Source organism: Jaculus jaculus, chromosome X, assembly GCF_020740685.1.
Source record: "Jaculus jaculus isolate mJacJac1 chromosome X, mJacJac1.mat.Y.cur, whole genome shotgun sequence".
In the NCBI taxonomy this organism is placed as follows: Eukaryota; Metazoa; Chordata; class Mammalia; order Rodentia; family Dipodidae; genus Jaculus; species Jaculus jaculus.
The window spans coordinates 125,767,754-125,788,222 of NC_059125.1; the positions used below are offsets into that span (position 1 = coordinate 125,767,754).

The following is a 20,469-nucleotide window of genomic DNA, read 5'->3' on the forward strand; positions in this document are numbered from 1 at the left end:
CAGACTGCCGAGGAATAAAGTCAGTATCTCCCATGGAGTGGTTTTATGAGTATGCAGCCAATGACTAATATTCACTCTAATCTTTTCTGTGGTACGGAGCCAGCTTAGCAAAATGGCAAAAATGACAAACTCACAACCAGACAGTCCTGGCTGGTATCTCAATCCTAAGACTTACTAGTTATGTGATCTTCTTTGAGTGACTCAATGACTCTGAGTTTCTATTTCCTTCTCTGCAATGTGGGAAGACTTACATGGTTCAGTAGTACCTATCTTGTGAGGATTTATGATGACTAAGGCAGACAAAAATCTCTTTAGTGACTGCTAGCCTTTCCTACCTAGGTTCTATATTCGTATAAACTTCTAGTGTTGTGGTTCTTGTGTCAGTGCTTTCAGGATGCATGTGATTCTTCACCTGCTCTAAGTAATTACTACCATTGTGGTTCCTTTTTGTGTAATAAACACAACTGATCCAGTCATGGGTAAGTGGAGGTCATGTTAACCCTGGCTGTGTTGGAGGCTTTCATAACCGCCCCCCAACACACACACACTTTGACTTTGGGTTCTGTGTCCTTCAGGGCTTCTGGGATTTGAGGATAATTTTTCATCTATGAATTTGGACAAGAAAATGAATTCACAAAATCACCCCACAGGGATCCTTCGGGAGCCTCCACCCCCGCCTTCATCAGTGAATAGAATGTAAGCCATACTTCTCCCCCTCCCCCCATAGGAGACTTATACTTTATACAGTTTTTAAATTTTATTTTTAAAATTTTAACTTAATTTTTCAAACATCTTTACAACTGGAACCATAATTTTATTTTCTTTTTAAAAAGTTGTTTTTATTTTTATTTATTTATTGGAGAGCAACAGACAGAGAGAAAAAGAGGCAGAGAGAGAGAGAAAATGGGCACATTAGGGCCTCCAGCTACTGCAAATGAACTCCATATGCATGCACCACCTTGTGCATTTGGTTTACGTGGGTCCTGGGGAATCAAGCCTCGAATCGGGGTCCTTAGGCTTCACAGGCAAGCACTTAATCACTAAGCCATCTCTCCAGCCCATCATTTCATTTTCTTAATAAAATAAAAACTATTAAAACTTTAGATAATCCATCACATCCTTCACCTCCTCCCATCATCTCCACTGAGCACTTAACTTTTTTCTTATTATTCCTTCAAGTATCCCGATGGCCCCTTTTTTGACCCTCCCCCATCATCCATGACAACCTGTTTATGGGCCCAATGTTATGATGCAGGCCTTGTGCAAGTAACAGTAGTCACTATGTGGTCTGGAATACTGCAACCACCTTATGTCTGGGAGACAGCATTCTAAATCACTCTTCATCCTTTGGCTCTTACAATCTTTCCACCACCTCTTCCACTATAGTCCCTTAGCCATTAGAGGATATGGTAGAGATATGTTTTTAAGTGCTAAACACTCAACTGTCACTTTGTCTCAACACTTTAACAACTTTTGAGTCTCCCCAGCAGTTCTGTCATCTGAAAAGGGAAATTTCTCTAACCAAAATTGAGAATAGCCTTAAATCCCAGCACTCAGGAAGCAGAAGTAGGAGGATCGCCATGAGTTCAAGGCCAGCCTGAGACTAATAGTGAATTCCAGGTCAGCCTGAGCTAGAGCAAGACTCTACCTCAAAAAAAAAAAAAAAGAGAGAGAGAGAGAGAGAGAACAGAAATAATGTATAAGCATAAACATAAGTATTGAGAGGATAATTTTGTTGGCACAATGTAACAATAGTAGTAACTTCCCCCAACCTAGGGTTGTGACCCTCCCAGACATATCAGGCATGAATGTCCTTCCATGGAGTGGTCCTCAAATTGAATGAGAGAACAGTGGATTACCTCCATAACAAACATGTCACTATTTCACTAGTGGGTACATATTGCCTGGCAGGCCTGTTGGATGGTTTGAAGAGTCCACTGCTGGTTAAGACTGCTCTTAGCTTTCTCCTCCTACAGGCTACATGCCTCTCTCTAGCACTCATAATTGTGAGGAGTCTTCCAGCTCAGTTCTGGCTTGATTTCTAAGTGTTCCTGCAGCTGAAGAACGCCATCTGATAGGCCACCAAGACCCTTAGCCATACCTGTATTGTTTTGGGGACCTCATGGGCCTTGCTAACCAACATGTCACTGGGAGATATCCCAACCATAGCACTGAAACTTTTCTGTGACAACCTATTTCTTCTGGCACATCATTTATCCCCCCCCCCCCACCCACAGGGTAATTCTGCCCAAACTCTCTTTTTTAAAATTATATATTTTAAATTAGCTAACAAAGAAGTAGGTTTTTATATAGTTCATTTATAACCACTTTTGTTTTGATCAACCCTCCTTCCATCCCGTCCTCTGGGCAATTGTACTTTTGAGTCCCTCCATTCTGTGCTAGGCTCCCACGTGAGAAAGAAGCTTCAAACAAGGAACAGCCTAAAGTGACCAACACCATGCGGAAGCTCTTTGTACCAAACTCCCAGTCTGTGAAAAGAGAGGGTATCATCAAGCATATCCTGGCAAAGCGAGAGAAAGAATATGTCAACATTCAGTCTTTCAGGTGGGTCTGTTTTATACTTAGTGTAACAGTGTAGGCATAACAATGGCCTTTTGATTTTTGTTTTGTTTTGTTTTGGTGGTACTAGGGATTGAAACCCAGTCCTCATATGTGCTAAACATAGGCTCTACCTCTGAGCTAAAGCCCCAGCAACCTTTAAAATTTTTTAAATATATATTTATTATTATTTATTTATTTGAGAGAGAGAAAGAGGCAGAGGGAGAGAGAGAATGGGTGCTTCAGGGCCTCCAGCCACTGCAAATGAACTCCAGATGCATGCGCCTCCTTGTGCCTCTGGCTTATGTGGGTCCTGGAGAATTGAACTGGGATCTTTTGGCTTTGCAGGCAAACAGCTTAGCTGCTAAGCTATCTCTCCAGCCCAAACCTTTTACTTTTTAATATACGTTAATTAAGCTTAATTAAGAATCAAACTATGGCCAGATGTGGTGGCACACACCTTTAATCCCAGCACTGGGATGCAGAGGTAGGAGGATCACTGTGAGTTCAAAGCCATCCTGAGACCACACAGTGAATTCCAGGTCCCCCTGGACTAGAGTGAAACCCTACCTTGAAAAAAATAAAAGAAAGTAAGGGAGCTGGAGAGATGACTCAATGGTTAAAGGTGCTTGCTTGAAAGCCTGGCAGCTTGGGTTTGACTCCTCAGTACCCACATAAAACTAGATGTACAAAGTCGTGCATGCATCTGGAGTTTGTTTGCAAGGATAAGAGGCCCTGGCACATCCATTCTCTCTCTTTTTCTCTCTGCCTGCAAATTAATAAATAATAAAAAGAAAAAGACTCAAAGTATGAAGAAAGGGAATAATCATCTGACTCAAGCCCTTGTCTGTATAGGCCAATAACAGACACATCCCAAATAATACAACTGCTATAATTTCCCTACTACTAATGTTTTTATCTTCTCTAGAAAATCAAATCAAGGTCACATATAATAGAAAAATGTGTGTTACATAAGCAACTGTGTTTATATATTTGGCCTGCTGAATTTTTTTTTTCCAGCTGGTATTTTGAAAATCAAAGCCCACCAATACCACTATGCATTAATTTATCACTTTGGTAAGTTAACTATAAATGAAGGAAATTCTGCCCAGTCCCCTTGATTGGAAGTCTATCTTGGATTATTTCCTAGTTTTCATTTCACTTTTACTCATTAATACCTTCTTTCCCTCACCTGGTATGTGCACTACATGGCAGATGTGATGCATGACAGTTCTCCCCAATGCATAAAGCAAGAACACCTCTTTCTGTTATTCATGAACAGAATATATATTTCTAGTCCAATACTCCAGTTCTATCTTCTATCCCATATCCCGTCATGCCTCATTTACTCTGATTCAACCACAACTGTATCCCTATGCTAACGCCCCACATTCCTTACATTCTACACAAACCTTATGTTTACATGTTAACAGTTAACAGTTATGAGTTTTTCCTTCTGCCTTCCCCTTTAATGTGATGTCTGCCTCACCAAAATTGCCTATATTGATGATTTATAATCCTTCTAGAAATGAGGCTCTTGGTTCACCTATAGCTCCTTACAGAACTGGTTGCAGTATTAATATGATCCATTAAGCTCTCCCTTCAAGTCTTTGCTGGGGTGGACTTTAATTGAAAGGAAATAGAGTAGATTAATTAACACATTTTTAATAGAAGCATGTTTACTTCTTGTAAATTCACTTAATGTAAATTACTAGAAAATAAAGCAAAAATAAGCCCATGTCTTTGTATTCTTCATGCTAGAGGTTTTTTCATATGTATCTGGCAAAACATTTTGTGAAACTATGTTAACTTGTTGTGAGCATACCCTTGTATAGAAGTGACAAGAGATTCCTTCTCTATTTGTGCTTTATGTTTGTTTTGTTTTAAACTATTTTTGCTCCTTATGTATTAGATTTTTTGTTGGAACTTGGAACGTGAATGGCCAATCCCCAGATAGTGGATTAGAACCTTGGCTGAATTGTGATACAAATCCTCCTGACATCTACTGCATTGGGTAAAGAGTATTTCTGGAACTTCCCTTTTACTATATGTTTGGTGTGAGTTTACATGTTTATGATCTTCCTTGTCTCTAAAAGCAATTCATTAAAAAGTCAGTGTGACCAGGCATGGTGGTACACGCCTTTAATCCCAGCACTTGGGAGGCAGAGGTGGGAGGATCATCATGAGTTCAAGGCCACCCTGAGATTCACAGAGTGAATTCCAGGTCAGCCTAGGGTAGAGCAAGACCCTACCTTGAAAAACAGGAACAAAAAAATCAGTGCGGACTATATGTCAGGGTTAACTTGTTGACAATAGGAATCATGGGAACAGGGGAATAAAGTACTTGCTGCTGCACAAGCACCCATTTAAAAGCCAGGAGTGTAAGAAACAGGAAGATCCTAGAGGCTCACTGGCTAGGTAATTTAGCCAAATCGGTGAGCCCTGGCTTCAGTAAGAGGTCCTATCTCAAAAGAAACAGAAGGTGGTGAGAGATCAAAGGGAGACACCTAGCATCACACCCCTAGCTTTCTCAGAGCGAATGGCCCTTGCTTTAGCCTGAGCTGGAGAGGATCCAGGCCTGCCTTCCTGCCCCTCACACTGGTTGGTGTCCCACCAATAAGGATGGGACGTTTTGGGTAAAAACTCCAAATCAAGTAGGGCATGATAGCTCATGCCTATAATCGCAGTACTCAGGAGACTGAGGTATGTGTGCCCACATAAACATGAACATGCATACCCACCACACACAAACATATACATATACTAAAAAAGGAAGTGAAGCATGTATGAAACTCATAGAAAAGTGTGCTTATCATGGAAACTGAGACAAGATCAAGTCTACCTAAGCACTCATGGGTTATAAGAACAAAGCTCTACTACTATTCATGCTGAAGTTTTTGTTGTTGCTGTTGCTTGCTTTTGTATAGCTCATGAATATAATGGTGGGGATCTTTTAGAAAATTATTGTCTGTGCTGAAAGCATATGTTAACAGAACAGTCTTTATAAATGTATCTCTCCCTTTCTTTGTTATGTTTGGATTTTGCTCTTAAGTCTCAGCAAATAGAAAAAGGAAGTAGACAGAGAAAATTGAGTGATGTGCATTAAATGCTTGGAACTCAGCTTCTGACAGCTTGGGAGGTGGAGCCTTGCTAGAGGAGGTGTGTTCTTGGGGGTGACTTTAGGGGTGTTTATAGTCAGCTCCCCTTTGCTAGAGTGGCTTACTCTCTTGCTGTTATTTCCCACCTGCTGTGGCAAGGAGGTATTATCCAGCCTCTGCCCGGCCATCATGGAGCTTCCCCTCAAGACTGTAAGCCAAAATAAACAGCCTTCCTCCCATCCGCTGCTTTTGGTTGGGTGCTTTGTGCCAGCAACAAGAAGGTAACTACAACACATCGGTTTTGTTTCTCAGATTCCAAGAGCTAGACTTGAGCACAGAAGCCTTTTTCTACTTTGAATCTGTGAAAGAACAAGAATGGTCAATGGCTGTGGAGCGGGGTTTGCCTTCTAAAGCCAAGTATAAAAAAGTAAGTTGCTTTTAATTGTCATTTCTATTTTATGACTAAGTAGAACTTGTTGGGAGTCATTCCATTATCTGTAACTTGTTCTAAAGCAATCATTTAATTGAATACTTCCCTGTATGGAATATTAGATTATGCAAGTCTAATTGTTCAAAGTTATTTCTAAGGAAAATAATTCAAATTATAAGCTTTCTGGTCCTATGTTTTCATCATATAAATAGCTGTCACTAGAAAATAATTTATTGGTCTAGCACCAATAATTAGTGTAAAATAATTATATATGAAGAAACTGATCAATCCAATAAAAATTTAAGATTGTATATGCTTTACAATCAGAAAAAATAGAAGTGTTGTAGAAGTTAAACAAGTTCTAAGACTTCTTTGTAGGTCAAAAATAAAGCTGACTGCAGCAGTGTACTCCAATTCATTGTTCTTTAGAAAACATGTGGTAGGTTTAGAGAGATTGCTTAGTGGTTAAGGTCTGTGAAGCCTAAGGACCAAAGTTCAACTCACCAGTACCTACATAAGTCAGTTGCACATGGCACATGCATCTGGATTTCATTTGCAGTTTTGTGTCCATTCTCTCTCTCCCTCCCTCCCTCCCTCTCTCTCTCTCTCTCTCTCTGGTTCACTCTGCCTCTCTCTCTCTCTCTTTCTCTCTCTCTCTCTCTCTCTCTCTCTCTCTGAAAGAAAGAAAGGGAAAGGAAAGGAGAGGAGAGGAGAGGAGAGGAGAGGAGAGGAGAGGAGAGGAGAGGAGAGGAGAGGAGAGGAGAGGAGAGGAGAGGAGAGGAGAGGAGAGGAGAGGGGAGGAAAGGTGGTAGAAGATGCATTTTAACTACAAGGAGAATAATAGTCATTATAGAACTACCCATCCTAAGCCCTTTAAAAAGAGAAAAAATATAGGGCTCGAGAGATGGCTTAGTGGTGAAAGTGCTTGCTTGTAAAGCCAAAGGGCTCAGGTTTCGTTCTTCAGTACCCACATAAAGCCAGATGAACAAGGTGGCACATGCATCTGGAGTTCATTCATTGGCAGTGGCTAGAGGCACTGGCATATCCATTCTTTCTCTCTTTCTCTCTCTCTCTCTTTCTTTCTTTCTCTCTCTCTCTCTCTCTGTGTGTGTGTGTGTGTGTGTGTGTCTGTGTGTCTTTCTCTGTCTCAAATAAATAAAATATAAAAAAAGAAATCTAATTTTCTTTTCTCTCTTGGAACAGTTTATGTGGGTAGCATTACTCCTGAAGATACTAAAACTCTCTAGCTCAAATCTACAGGATAAAACTAATCAAAAATAAACAGGATCACTGTTTATCATATCACATTTCTTAGAAAATTAGCAGAAAAATAGGAAGGGGAGGTAGAAGGGTAGAGCTGGGATAGTGGCTTTGTCTAGTATTTGAACTTCTAATGCATTCTTGGTAAGCTACAAAGTGATGAAAATAGAGCTAGGGCTCGAGGTATCGCTTAGTGGCAGAGAGCTTGCTTAGCATGTTCAAGGCCATTTACTTGGTCCCCTCAAAGTGCCAAAAATAAAGATCTAGGGCTGAATCCAATCATTGGCCCTCAACACTTTTAACTATTGGTCAAAGGTGGATTAACACCTCCCTAGGGAATTCTAGTCTCCTCTTACTGGGATCCACTGGGAAGTTAGAGGATTTGAATTCCGAATTGGCAATTAATCACGTTGGTGGAACAGTCTGTTCTAAATAGTTATGTGATAAAGAATCAAACAAAACTTAACCTTTCCTAACTCCCTGCAACTCGTAGGTTCAACTAGTCCGCCTGGTTGGGATGATGCTTCTTATATTTGTCAGAAAAGATCAGTGTCGTTATATTCGTGATGTTGCTACAGAAACAGTTGGAACTGGGATTATGGGGAAAATGGTGAGTTACTTTAGAAATGGATAAGATTGTTACATCCATGTAAATTGGATTGTTTCTTATATATGCTAACTGTGAATAATTACTCTTGCCAACAGGGGAACAAAGGTGGGGTAGCCGTGAGATTTGTATTTCATAACACTACTTTCTGCATTGTCAATTCCCACTTGGCTGCCCATGTGGAAGAGTTTGAAAGGAGAAATCAAGATTATAAGGACATCTGTGCAAGAATGAGTTTTGTGGTCCCCAATCAGACAATCCCACAACTGAACATCATGAAACATGAGTGAGTGGCTAACTCTCCCATGGCCTTTGGGTAGTGGGTATGAAAGGGACTAAATGTGGTTAGAACCTGTAGAGATGTAAATCGTGAGAGCTTGCCATTTCAGGATTGGGGTCACATAAAAAGATAGGATTATTTAAGTATAACAGACTCAGTGAGGAAGAACAGTGAGATTTGACATAGAAAAACAGTTAGTTGTATTAGTAGTGCTTCAAAAACAATTCTGGAGGGGCATGTGGATTAGAGTCAATATTTGATAATAGATAAAAAAAAATTAACAGGTGATGTATTACCAATCCCTCATTTCTTATCTTCTACTATCCCCAGCCAGTCCCTTTCTCCAAAGGAAACATTTAGGTGTGTATGCCCTTCTAGATGTACACTTTCAATAATGGCAGCCAGTAGCCATATGTGGGCATTTGACTTTATGTATTTAGTTTAATTAAACACATAAAAGTTAATAAGCAGACATAGTCCAGAGTTAGTAGGTTGGTATTATAACACTTATTAGAATAATGATATGGGGCAATAGAAATGGCAAAGCACCAAATAATTGAAATGTAAGCAACTATGTAAAATCCCAACTAAAATGTAGATGTGCCTAGTGTATTCATTCATTAGCTAACCAAAAGCCTAGGACAAGACCCCAGTTAAAGACAGTATTCTAAAAACCATCAGCAATTTTCAATAATGATGATTGTGAATCATGCACATAATATACTTTTCTCAAAAAAAGGTCTTTTTGAATGTGGTATAGCATACATATAAAACAAGATTTAAAAAATACATAGTATACCTATAGCAGTGGCTATAAATCCATTATCTTACATGTTCCTCCTAGGTGATAGATTGGTTATTGCACATACATGGCATGAAGCTACTAAGGTATTAGAGACTAGACAAAAAAAATTCATATTATCTGTATAGTAACATACAAGTGACACTTTCATCTATCCACACTAAGAAATGACATAATGTCAGGAAAAAAAAGTCTTAGGGCTGGAGAGATGGCTTAGCGGTTGCGCACTTGCCTGTGAAGCCTAAGGATCCTGGTTTGAGGCTCGATTCCCCAGAATCCATGGTAGCCAGATGCACAAAGGTACACACGTGTCTGGAGTTCGTTTGCAGTGGCTGGAGGCCCTGCCACACCCATTCTCTCTCTCTCTCTCTCTCTCTCTCTCTCTATCTATCTATCTGCCTTTCTCTCTCTCGCTCTCTCTCTCTCTCTCTCAAATAAATAAAAATGAACAACAACAAAAAAATAAGACAAAAAAGAAAGTCTTAAAAATACATACTTTGTGGTGTAGCAAGATGGCTCCATGGTTAAAGGTGCTTGCTTTCCACCAACAAAAAGCCAAGCGGGCATCTATTTGCAGGGTCACGTGACCCTGGCATAGTCACACATGTGCACACACATGCAAATAGATAAAATTTTAAAATTACATTCTTTGGTGCTAGAGAGGTGGCTCAGCAATTAAGGTATTTGCCTGCAAAACCTAACAACCCTGGTTTGATCCCCCAGTACCCAGGTAAAGCCAGATGCACTAAGTGGTTCATCCATTTAGAGTTTGTTTTCTACTGCTGGAAGCCCTGAAATGTCCATTCTCTCCTGTCTGTCCACTCTCTCTTTCTCCCTCTTTCCTTGCAAGTAAATAAATAAAAATATTGAAAAGAGACATCCTTTAACAGGAATAAAACATGGAATAGTGATACTACTGAGGACTTAGACATTCAGAGAGTTCAAAAGCATGCTTTTTTCAGTTGGTCCAAAATGTTTCCAACTAAGTTTTCAGAAGTTTGTTCAGAGCTAATTATACTCATGTCAAACATGTATTATTTCATACACTTACTTTCTTCCCCATAAAAGGTCTTTGATAGACATGTAAGATGTTTTGTAATGTCACCTCAAGTGTTTTAGTACCATTTTAATTTTGATTTTATTTGATTGTGGGCATTTGAAAGTGACTAGTCCAAACTGAGATGGCTATAAGCAAAATCTATGTTGGATTTCATAGACTTCTGAAGGAAAAATGTAGAATAGCTCAATTGAAAAAATTAATCATGTGCCAAAACAATAATTTGGATATACTAAGTTAAGTAAAATTTGGTATTTTCACTTGCTCCTTTTGTATTTTAAATGCTGCTAGTACAAGGAAATAATTATACTGTAGCATGCATTATGGTTTCATTAAACAGTGCTGTTCTAGACTTTTTACCATGTATACACTAACACATATACTTGCTTTATAAGACTGTATTGTCCTATTTATCTCTTTCCAAGCCTGTGTGAACATGTCTACATTATCCTTTTTAATGGCTGGAGTTATTAACGAGGATGGCAGAGATAGGGCTATGAACAATGGCATTTAATAAGAATTGGAGCAGAAATTCGTTGAGGAATGGATTGAGTGGTATTAGAAACTAAAAAATTGTGATGAAATTAGCATTGGTCATTGAAATTCTGAGACGGTGATTTGGAATAAATTGAGATGGAAATTAGCAGTAAATCAAAAAGAAATCTACAAATATTAGAAGCAGTACAGATTAGAGGAGGGCTGGAGAGATGGCTCAGCAGTTGAGGAACTTGTCTGCAAAGCCTGACAACCTGGGTTCAATTCTCCAGTGCCCATGTAAAGCCAGATGCACAAAGTAGTGCATGTCCCTGGAGTTCATTTGCAGTGTCTGGAGGCTCTCCCTCCCCACTCTCCCTCCCTCTCTTTCTCTCTCTCTCCTTGCTTGCAAATAAATATTTTTTTAAAAAGAAAGAGAAGGGAAAGATAATAATATTGAAGTGTTTCTATATTGTCTCAGCAGTCAGGATCACACAGCATTCTATTTCATAAAGTCATGGCCTGGAAACTTATGGAAATAAAGTTGCCAAGCAGTTCCATACATCTTTTCCCCCAGAATTCCAAACATTTCATGTTGCATTTGAGAGCGATAAAGTTACTCATTGGGAACTTGAGGTGACTCACAGGAGAATCTATTTTGATGTAGTAATTTCGGGTACTCTTTAGCACATCTCAAGGCCTGATGCTGTGGTTGGGGGCTGAGGGCCCTATGGCATGCCACTTTCCTTCTTTCCTAGAACTTGGACTGTGGATCTTGAAAGGAGTAGACAAGGTGGCTACACTAGATAACCCTGGACCTAATTTTCTTAGTTGACCCTGTCTGTTGTTCAGATCATGCAGACCAGATTTTAACAGAGAGCTTTCAGAGACTCAGGACTCTGGAAGGCCGAAAGCATTCAGATTATGTTCCCCTAGAGACGTGGCAAGCATCCAGGCAAAATTTTGAAGCTAGTCCAACAAATAAACTTCATGCTTCTCAGTCCATTAACTCCTTGGCTTCTGAGTCCTGTATGTGTACTATATTTCCCTGTTTTCCTTCTTCTTCTACGGAGTGCTTATTTCCCCAAATATTTTATAATCCACTATCTCTTACATGCTAATAGTTCTTGCCCCAAAAAAGTTCACCACAAATTTAAACCCCTTGCCAGATAGTGGTAAATGCATCTATAAATATTCTCTCCATTTTCTTCTCTGATTGATTTTTCACTAATTACTGCTACTTCTATTAATCTGTTTCTTGGTCCTCAGCGTTGTCATTTGGTTGGGAGACTTGAACTATAGACTATGCATGCCTGATGCCAATGAAGTGAAAAGTCTTATTATTAAGAATGACCTTCAGAAACTCTTAAAATTTGACCAGGTAAGTAAAGTTTCAATGGCAAAAACTGTTAGGGTTGTAAGACAGACACATGGTAGGCATGTCTTCCTCTGGGAAGAGATTGCAAATTCATAGGGCTGGAAGACATTGGGTCTGGGGATGTGTGCAGGATTTGTAGTACAGGCAGAGATTTCAGAGATTTGTGGATTTGAGCTGGAGAATGGGTAGGGTTAACTGGCGAACGCTTCCTGGAGGAAGTGGGCCTTCAGCTATGTTGATGAGGTTTGGCAAGATAGAACAGAAAAAAAAATGTTCTATGATTACTTGTTAGGCTGAGCAACAGCTTGGAGGTAATGGAGGGAGGCCCAGTGAGGGAGATTGTGAAACAATGAAAAGACATTTGTTTGGGGCAAGTCATATATGCAATAGTCTGATGGGGACTGAAAGATACATTGGGGTACTAGTGAATAGCTGCTGATGTTAACACCTGCAGGAAAAGCATTGATTGTGTAGCACTGAGGTAAACTCTGGAATTCGGGAAGGCAGTTTCTATATATGTGAGGTAGTATATTTTCCTCTAAACCTGGTATGTGAGTTGAATTAAATATATATGTAGGGCTGGAGAGATGGCTTAACAATTAAGCACTTGCCTGTGAAGACAAAGGACCCCAGTTCGAGGCTCGATTCCCCAGGACCCACGTTAGCCAGATGCACAAGGGGGCGTGCGCATCTGGAGTTCTCTTTCTCTCTCTCCCTCTTTCTCTGTATGTCACTCTCAAATAAATAAATAATAAGCAATATATATGTATATGTATATGTTTTTGGAGATAGAATCTTGCTGCATAACTCAGGATGGACTGGAATTTGCCATTTAGCCTCGGCTGTCATTGAACTCATAATCTTTCTGCCACTACCTTGTAAATACTGGTTACAGGCATGCAATAGCATGTGTTGCTCTTGAATTTTTATTTCAGCATATAGATACCAACTAGTATGAGTGAATTTTTTAAAAAGTTTTTTTTAAATTTTTTATTTATTTATTTGAGAGCGACAGACATAGAGAGAAAGACAGATAGAGGGAGAGAGAGAGAAAATGGGCGCGCCAGGGCTTCCAGCCTCTGCAAACAAACTCCAGACGCGTGCGCCCCCTTGTGCATCTGGCTAACGTGGGACCTGGAGAACCGAGCCTCAAACCGGGGTCCTAAGGCTTCACAGGCAAGCGCTTAACCGCTAAGCCATCTCTCCAGCCCTGAGTGAATTTTTATTTCATTTTGGTAACACTAATTTTACACGTTAATGACAATTATTGTGATATATCAGCACATGCATACAGAGTATTCTTTTTTTGTTTGTTTGTTTGTTTTTGTTTTTCGAGGTAGGGTCTCACTCTGGCTCAGGCTGACCTGGAATTCACTATGTAGTCTCAGGGTGGCCTTGAACTCTCGGAGATCCTCCTACCTCTGCCTCCCGAGTGCTGGGATTAAAGGCGTGCGCCACCACGCCCGGCCAGAGTATTCTAATTAAATCCAACTTCTCAAAGCTGGGATGTAGCTCAGTGGTAGAACACTTGCTTAACTTATGCAAGGCCCCGAGTTCCTTCTCCAGCACCACATACACAAAACAATCCAGCTTCCCCATATGCACCCTCTACCTGCCCTACTCATCCAGAATTCTGGTAATCCCAATTCTGCATTCAGATTGGCCTTTTTTAGCTTCTACATACGAGAGAGAAAATATAATATTTATCTGACTGTGTCTGGTTTATTTCATTTAACCTAATTATTTCTCTTCTGTTCGTTTTGCTGCAAATGTCAGGGTTTCAATATTTATTATGGCTGAATAATATGCAGTTGTGTATTATGCCACCTTTTCTTTAACCATTCATCAATTGTGAGCACCTCTGTTGATTCCATATCTTAGCTGTATGAACAATGCCATAAGAAAAGTGAGTGCACAGGTATCTCTTTGGTACACCGATTCTGTTTTTGTTGGTAACATACCCATAGAAAGTGAGTATTAGCATGAAGGTAAATGCATCTTATTGAGGAATGACAATGTTCTGACTTGAATCAAATGTCTTTAAATCCTCTGAGAGCCTTTTTGACCACTAGACATGGTCAAAACTCAGATATTTTGCATTAAAATGTTTTTCTTGTTTTTTTTAGTATTTATTTGTTTATGGGGTGGGGGATACAACTAGGCCTCATGCTATTGCAAACAAACTCTGGGCTCATGTACCACTTAGTGCATCTGGCTTTATGTGGGTACTAAGGAATTGAACCCAGACCATCAGGCTTTCTAAACAAGTACCTTTAAACACTGAGCCATCTCTCTAGTCCTAGAATGGTTTTTCTCGTGAGCCTTTTTTGGCTGCCTACCTTCCCACAGATAGGATGACTAATTTCTTTGCATTTCTTCCTCTTTCCTGCCTACAAAATGGGTGCAGTTGCAATAAATTGAGTCTTCTGTAACTTTGGCAAAATAATTGAGAGAGGGGTTGGAGTGGTGACTCAGTAAGTAAAGTGCTTCCTGCACCTGAGGTCATGTTCACAGCACACACATAAACTACTGAGCATGGTAGCATGTGCCTGCAATCTCAGTGCTGGGAAGGCAGAAACAGGAGAATCCTTAGAGCTTGATCTAGCAGAATCAAGAATTTAGAATAAGGTAGAGAGTGAGTGACGAAGTATCTGACACCGACCTCTGGCCTCCATATGCACATGCACATGTGTACATGTTCCCACACACATATGAACATGTATAAACACACACTAATGCCATACATACATATACACAAAAGACTATTTGAAAGAGTATAATTTTAAAATAATTTGTAGCCTGGCATAGTGGCTCATGTTTTTCATCCCAGCATGTGGGAGACTGAGGTAGAAAGATACTAGTAATTTCTAGGCCAAAATGGGTTACAGTAAGGCACTGCCTCAAAAAATAAGTTAATTGATTAATTAAAACAATTTCAAACATTGTAACTACTCAACTGAATATGGTCTTGGGAATTATCCATTCAATATTTGTGGGTTTTTTTAATGATTTATATTTATTTATTTACTAGAGACAGAAAGAGGGAGGGAGAAAGAGAGAGAGAGGGAGGGACAGAATGGATGCACAGGGCCTCTAGCCACTGCAAATGAACTCCAGACGCATGTACCACCCTGTGCATCTGGCTTACATAGGACCTGGAGAATTGAACCTGGGTCCTTCAGCTTCACATGCAAGCGCTTTAACCACGAAGCCATCTCTCCAGCCCATTCATGGGTTTTTAATAATTATTTATCTACTTGTGTGTGTGTGCATGTATGAGTGTGTACATGCATGTGCCATGGCACATATGTGGAGGTCAGAGGACAACTTTCAGGTCACCTTCCACCTTTTTTTTTTTTTCTTGAGACTGGTTCTCTGTCATTTAATTTTTTTTTATTTATGTATTTGACAGAGAAAGAGTGAGAGGGAGTGAAAGAGAGAATGGGTGCACCAGGGCCTCCAGCCACTGTAGATGAACTCCAGACATGTGCACCCCATTGTGCATCTGGCTAACATGGGTCCTGGGGAATCAAACCAGGGTCCTTTAGCTTTGCAGGCAAATGCCTTAACTGCTAAGCTATCCCTCCAGCGCTCTCTGTCATTTTTGACACCCCTCTATTCACAAGCTTCCCCTGTTTTTAAGTTTTGTTTTTGTTTGTTAATTATAATTGTGATGGTTCATTCTTGTCCAGTTCCAAGCAATGCAGGATTATTCTAGGTTCACGCTACCATTTTATCTGGGCCACTATCATAGCAATGTGCTAACAGTGAGTGTGCTATCTAAGGATGAAGTTAGGCGCTGTATGAATGCTAACATTTAATTTGTAAGATACAAAATTTATGATGAGATATAAAAATTAAGCTGGAGAGATGGCTTGGCAGTTAAGGCACTTGCCAGCAAAGCCTAAGGACCCAGGTTCATTTCCCCTGTACCCACATAAGCCAGGTGCACAAGGTAGTGCATGCATCTGAAGTTTATTTGTAGTGGCTGGAGGCCGTGGCATGCACAGTCTCTCTATCTGCCTCTTTCTCCCTCTCTCTCCTTTCTCTCTCTCTCAAATAAATAAAATATTTTTTAAAATTATGTTGAGGTATTCACTCCCAGTTATAGAAGTTACAGAACTGGAGACTTCTAGAAGGAACAGTGGCTAATCAGCCTGATTATCACTTATGTATTATGGTATTACTATGCTTATATGGTGCCTCTTTCTGTCTGTAGTTAAACATCCAACGTACACAAAAAAAAGCTTTTGTTGACTTCAATGAAGGGGAAATCAAGTTTATTCCCACTTATAAGTATGACTCTAAAACTGACCGATGGGATTCCAGGTAAAGTAAAAAGAACTTTCTCATAGAATAGGTTATGATTTGCTCTTTCAGTCCCTCAGTGTTCCTCCCAAAAGATTAGGGATATTTTTAGGTTATATAATAAGCAAAAGCAAAATCTTAGTGGCTTAGTACTCTTACAGAAGAGGATCTTATGCCTAAGCATTCACAAGTGAGCTTATTGTTAGGAAGGTATTAATTACATGCTGGTGATCTTTATAGACTGCCTGCAGTGCTGTATTTCTATTACCTTTACAGACCAGCTCAGATTTTTGCCTTTCTGACTTTGGCCTTTTCTTATCTATTGCTATCTTCTCGGCCCTTTCCTTAAAACTACTTCTCAGCTATTTAACTTGGGATACCAGAAGGTTCTTCTTGCGCAGTAGTTCTCAACTCTGAGATGTCATTAAAGTCCATTGGGGAGCTCTTAGAAATCCTGCTATCTGGACCCCAAACCTGCTATTGCTAGAGAAAGCTACGAACTACTATTGCCCAAGAGTCTCTGATTTCTTAATCACCCTAGGAAAGTATTCCTATCAGTAAGTTCTTGGTAACTGTTTTCCTCTACCTGCTGTTTCTTTTTATAGTTTCCTAGCTGGCTTAGAAGCTTGAAAGAGAAAGGCTCCCCGGCCATTCTCAGCTACTTCAGACTCTGAGAGCACTGTGGTAGGGGTGGGAATGTGAAAGGGGCACCACTCGATATTGTTTACTACACATTGTATCTTGTACTCGCCTGACTTAAGACCCAACTGGATAGCGGCTGATAAGGAATATTTGGGTCACCCACTAGATCAGGTATTATAGCCGTTTCTGATTTTAATAGGGTGATGGATAAGCTTTGCTTACCTTTGGTAGTCTATGGAATGTTAAGTGCTCAGATTTGCGTACCTAGATGTTGGCACATCTTTATCAGAAGAAGCTAGATTCTTCCACGGAAATCAGGTTTAAAGGGAAAAATATCTACTGTTAGCCTTCTCCAGTCTAGGCATAGAAGACTAAATTTTTAGACCCAATCAGTTGGCTGACTGTTGTGAAGTTACCACTGCAGTTCATAGAGCAAAGGAAGAGGAAATGTTCCTAATAGAATCCTGACCTTATAAGGATAGTTTAAGAAATTGCTCGTACTGCAGTGGAGTGAAGAAGAGGATAGGGTCATTCAGGAAGAAGTCCGTAGTTCTTTGGGTGCATTAACAAGAGGAACTGTCCCAGTACTAAGCCAATGTGTACTATCACGTTTTGTGTGCTATATTCTCTTTGTGACTCATTTCTTTATTTACAGTGGAAAATGCCGGGTTCCAGCCTGGTGTGACCGAATTCTTTGGAGAGGAACAAATATTAATCAGCTTCATTACCGGAGTCACATGGAGCTGAAAACCAGTGATCACAAGCCTGTTAGCGCCCTCTTCCATATTGGGGTAATCACTTGTTTGCTCATTCACTTGTTTACCAGTTAAGTGTTATATACACTCAGAAGGTATTAGTAATTCAGTGAGCCATAAATGTTTTGTAACCAAATAATCATTTTCGGGATCAAGAAGTTTGTACCTTCAACCTTCCGGTTGTAGTCAGCTTCAAGTTGTGCAAAGCAGTTTGTTTATAGGAGGAATGGGTTAATTTCAGGCTTACAAATCCCAGGGGAGCACCATCAATGATGGAAGAAGCTGGCTCATTTCCATAGATCCAAGCAGAGAGACATCACCAAACAGCCAGCCAAGACCAAAAAGCACCAACAGCCCAAGCGCCCAACTGCTCTGTACACACACCCTAGGGCTGGATCCAAGATCTGACCCTTTTGCATTTAGATTTGCATTGCTGGCAGAAAACACCCAACCAAGAACAGCTTGTAGGAGCAAAGGGTTTATTTTGGCTGACAGATGCTAGGGGAAGCTCCATGATGGCATGAGCAGAGGTTGGACTTCACCCTCTGACTAACATCAGGTAGACACCAGCAGCAAGAGAATGCACCAAACGCTGGCAAGGAGAAGCTGGCTGTGACACCCATAAGGCCCCCTCCAATAATACACCGCCTCCAGGAGGCTCTAATTTCCCAATTGCCACCAGCTGGCAACCTAACATTCAGAACACCTAAGTTTACAGTGAACACCTGAATCAAACCACCACAGCCCCCAAACACACCTTAGGGCTGGAGCCCAGTGACACGCCCCCTGTAGCAGGGATCTGCCTGCCAGGAGCTCGAGTTGAAAGCTCAATTTTTTAATATTTTATTTTTATTTATTTATTTGGCAGAGAAAGAGGAGGGAGAGAGAGAGAGAATGGGCCAGGGCATCCAGCCACTGCAAAGGAACTCCAGACACGTGTGCCACCTTGTGCATCTGGCTAACGTGGGTGCTGGAGAATCAAACCTGGGTACTTTGGCTTTGCAGGCAAATGCCTTAACTGCTAAGCCATCCCTCCAGCCCTGGAAGCTCAATTTTAATACAACACTTGAGTGGGGCCATCCATTCAAAGTACAGCATTCAAACTACCACAACTCCCAAATGCTGTCCTTAAGGCTCTTCACATTGCAGGCTTTTTACTGACAGGGAGGTCTCTCTTACTGCATAGTGGTTGGGCAGTAACATGAGTCTCCTAAAGTGAGCAGCATAGAGAAAAGTTAAAGGCCAGGTTTTGAAAAGGTAAGTTGCTTTCATCAGCTAGGCAGGAAGGAAGAGAGCATGAGAAGAGACTCCCGGTGAATAGGGTGTTTCAGCTGGAGCAAAGGCACAGACTAATCAGGATATGACCCAATCTGTGCATTACCTTATGAGGTATAGTTCCATCCCTACTGTAGTGACATCGCCCTCTTCAGCAGCATAGGTTTGTTATGTTTCTTGAACTTATTTTCATCCTGGGCTCAGTTTGTAGCCAGTTATTGAATGTTTCGTCTTGCTTGTTTTTTCCTATTGGATTTTTAGCTGTGTTATTAGTATGCAGATTATGTTACAATTTTAACTACCTGCAGTAATTTACATTGTTTTGTGTGGGTTTTCTACACCTGTGGTCGCTAAAGCAACACACAGTTTAATGAGCTTCGTGGCTGAGATTGGGTTTATAGCCTAGTTCATGTAATTGTGTGACTCTGGACAATTGATGTAACATCTCTGTTTCAGTTTCGTTACCTGTCCGTGTGTATGGTTAAGTTCAGACATGTAGAGAGCATAGTAGGGTATATTTCTTTCCTCAGTGTTTAGGTCACCTTCAAGTGTTTATGATGTACAAATCACCAATGTAGCTTGTTATATTTCCCTTATGTTTTTGTATGTATAGAGATGTGTGTTGTGATGTGTGTACATGTGTGTGCAGATGTATGGACAGAGAGGCCAGAGGATAGCTTCAAGTACCCTTCTCTGTCACTCCTCTGAGTACTTCCTTGAGAGGGGGGTCTCTCCCTCAACCAGGAACTACTCTTTTCAAAAGTCCACAAGCCCCAGATGTGCAGAGCCATGGCCAGCTTTTTAAAGGTGGGTTCTGAGGAATTGAACACTAGCAGTTTTAGGCCCTCATGCTCAAGTGGCAAGCACTCTTAGCTACGGAAACATGTCTGCAGCCCATACTCGTCTTTTTATTTTTTTTATTTATTTGGGTTTTTTTTTATTTTTTGTTTATTTTTATTTATTTATTTGAGAGTGACAGACAGAGAAAGAGGCAGTTAGAGAGAGAGAGAGAATGGGCGCGCCAGGGCTTCCAGCCTCTGCAAACGAACTCCAGACGCGTGCGCCCCCTTGTGCATCTGGCTAATGTGGGACCTGAGGAACCGAGCCTCGAACCGGGGTCCTTAGGCTTCACAGGCAAGCGCCTAGCCGCTAAGCCATCTCTCCAGCCCTATTTGTTGTTTTTTGAGGTAGAGTCTCACTCTAGCCCAGACTGACCAGGAATTCACTATGTAGTCTCAGGCTGGCCTTAAACTCACAGCAATCCTCCCGAGTGCTGGGATTAAAGCCCTATACTCCTTTTTATTAATTTTTAAAAAATTACTTATTTAATTTATTTATTTATTTGATAGAGAAAGAGGGAGAGAGAGAATGGGCGCACCAGGGCCTCCAGCCACTGCAAACGAACTCCAGATGCGTGCGCCCCCTTGCACATCTGGCTAGCGTGGGTCCTGGGGAATTGAACCTGGGTCCTTTGGCTTTGCAGGCAAGCACCTTAACCACTAAGCAATCCCTCCAGCCCCCCCCCCATACTCCTTTGTTAAGAA

At 40.7% G+C, this 20,469-nt stretch overlaps 1 protein-coding gene across 3 annotated transcripts in view; it reads left to right on the forward strand.

Moving 5' to 3' along the window:
* Nucleotides 1-20,469, forward strand: part of Ocrl (OCRL inositol polyphosphate-5-phosphatase) — a 68,057-nt gene that overhangs the window by 22,065 nt on the left and 25,523 nt on the right. For all 3 annotated transcript variants that reach the window (XM_045140314.1, XM_045140316.1, XM_045140315.1), the window contains exons 7-15: nt 576-696; nt 2,404-2,565; nt 4,472-4,573; nt 5,970-6,084; nt 7,841-7,957; nt 8,053-8,240; nt 11,837-11,948; nt 16,165-16,274; nt 17,551-17,686. In XM_045140314.1, coding sequence (XP_044996249.1) covers nt 576-696; nt 2,404-2,565; nt 4,472-4,573; nt 5,970-6,084; nt 7,841-7,957; nt 8,053-8,240; nt 11,837-11,948; nt 16,165-16,274; nt 17,551-17,686 — 1,163 coding nt within the window. The remainder of the gene's footprint in view (nt 1-575; nt 697-2,403; nt 2,566-4,471; nt 4,574-5,969; nt 6,085-7,840; nt 7,958-8,052; nt 8,241-11,836; nt 11,949-16,164; nt 16,275-17,550; nt 17,687-20,469) is intronic.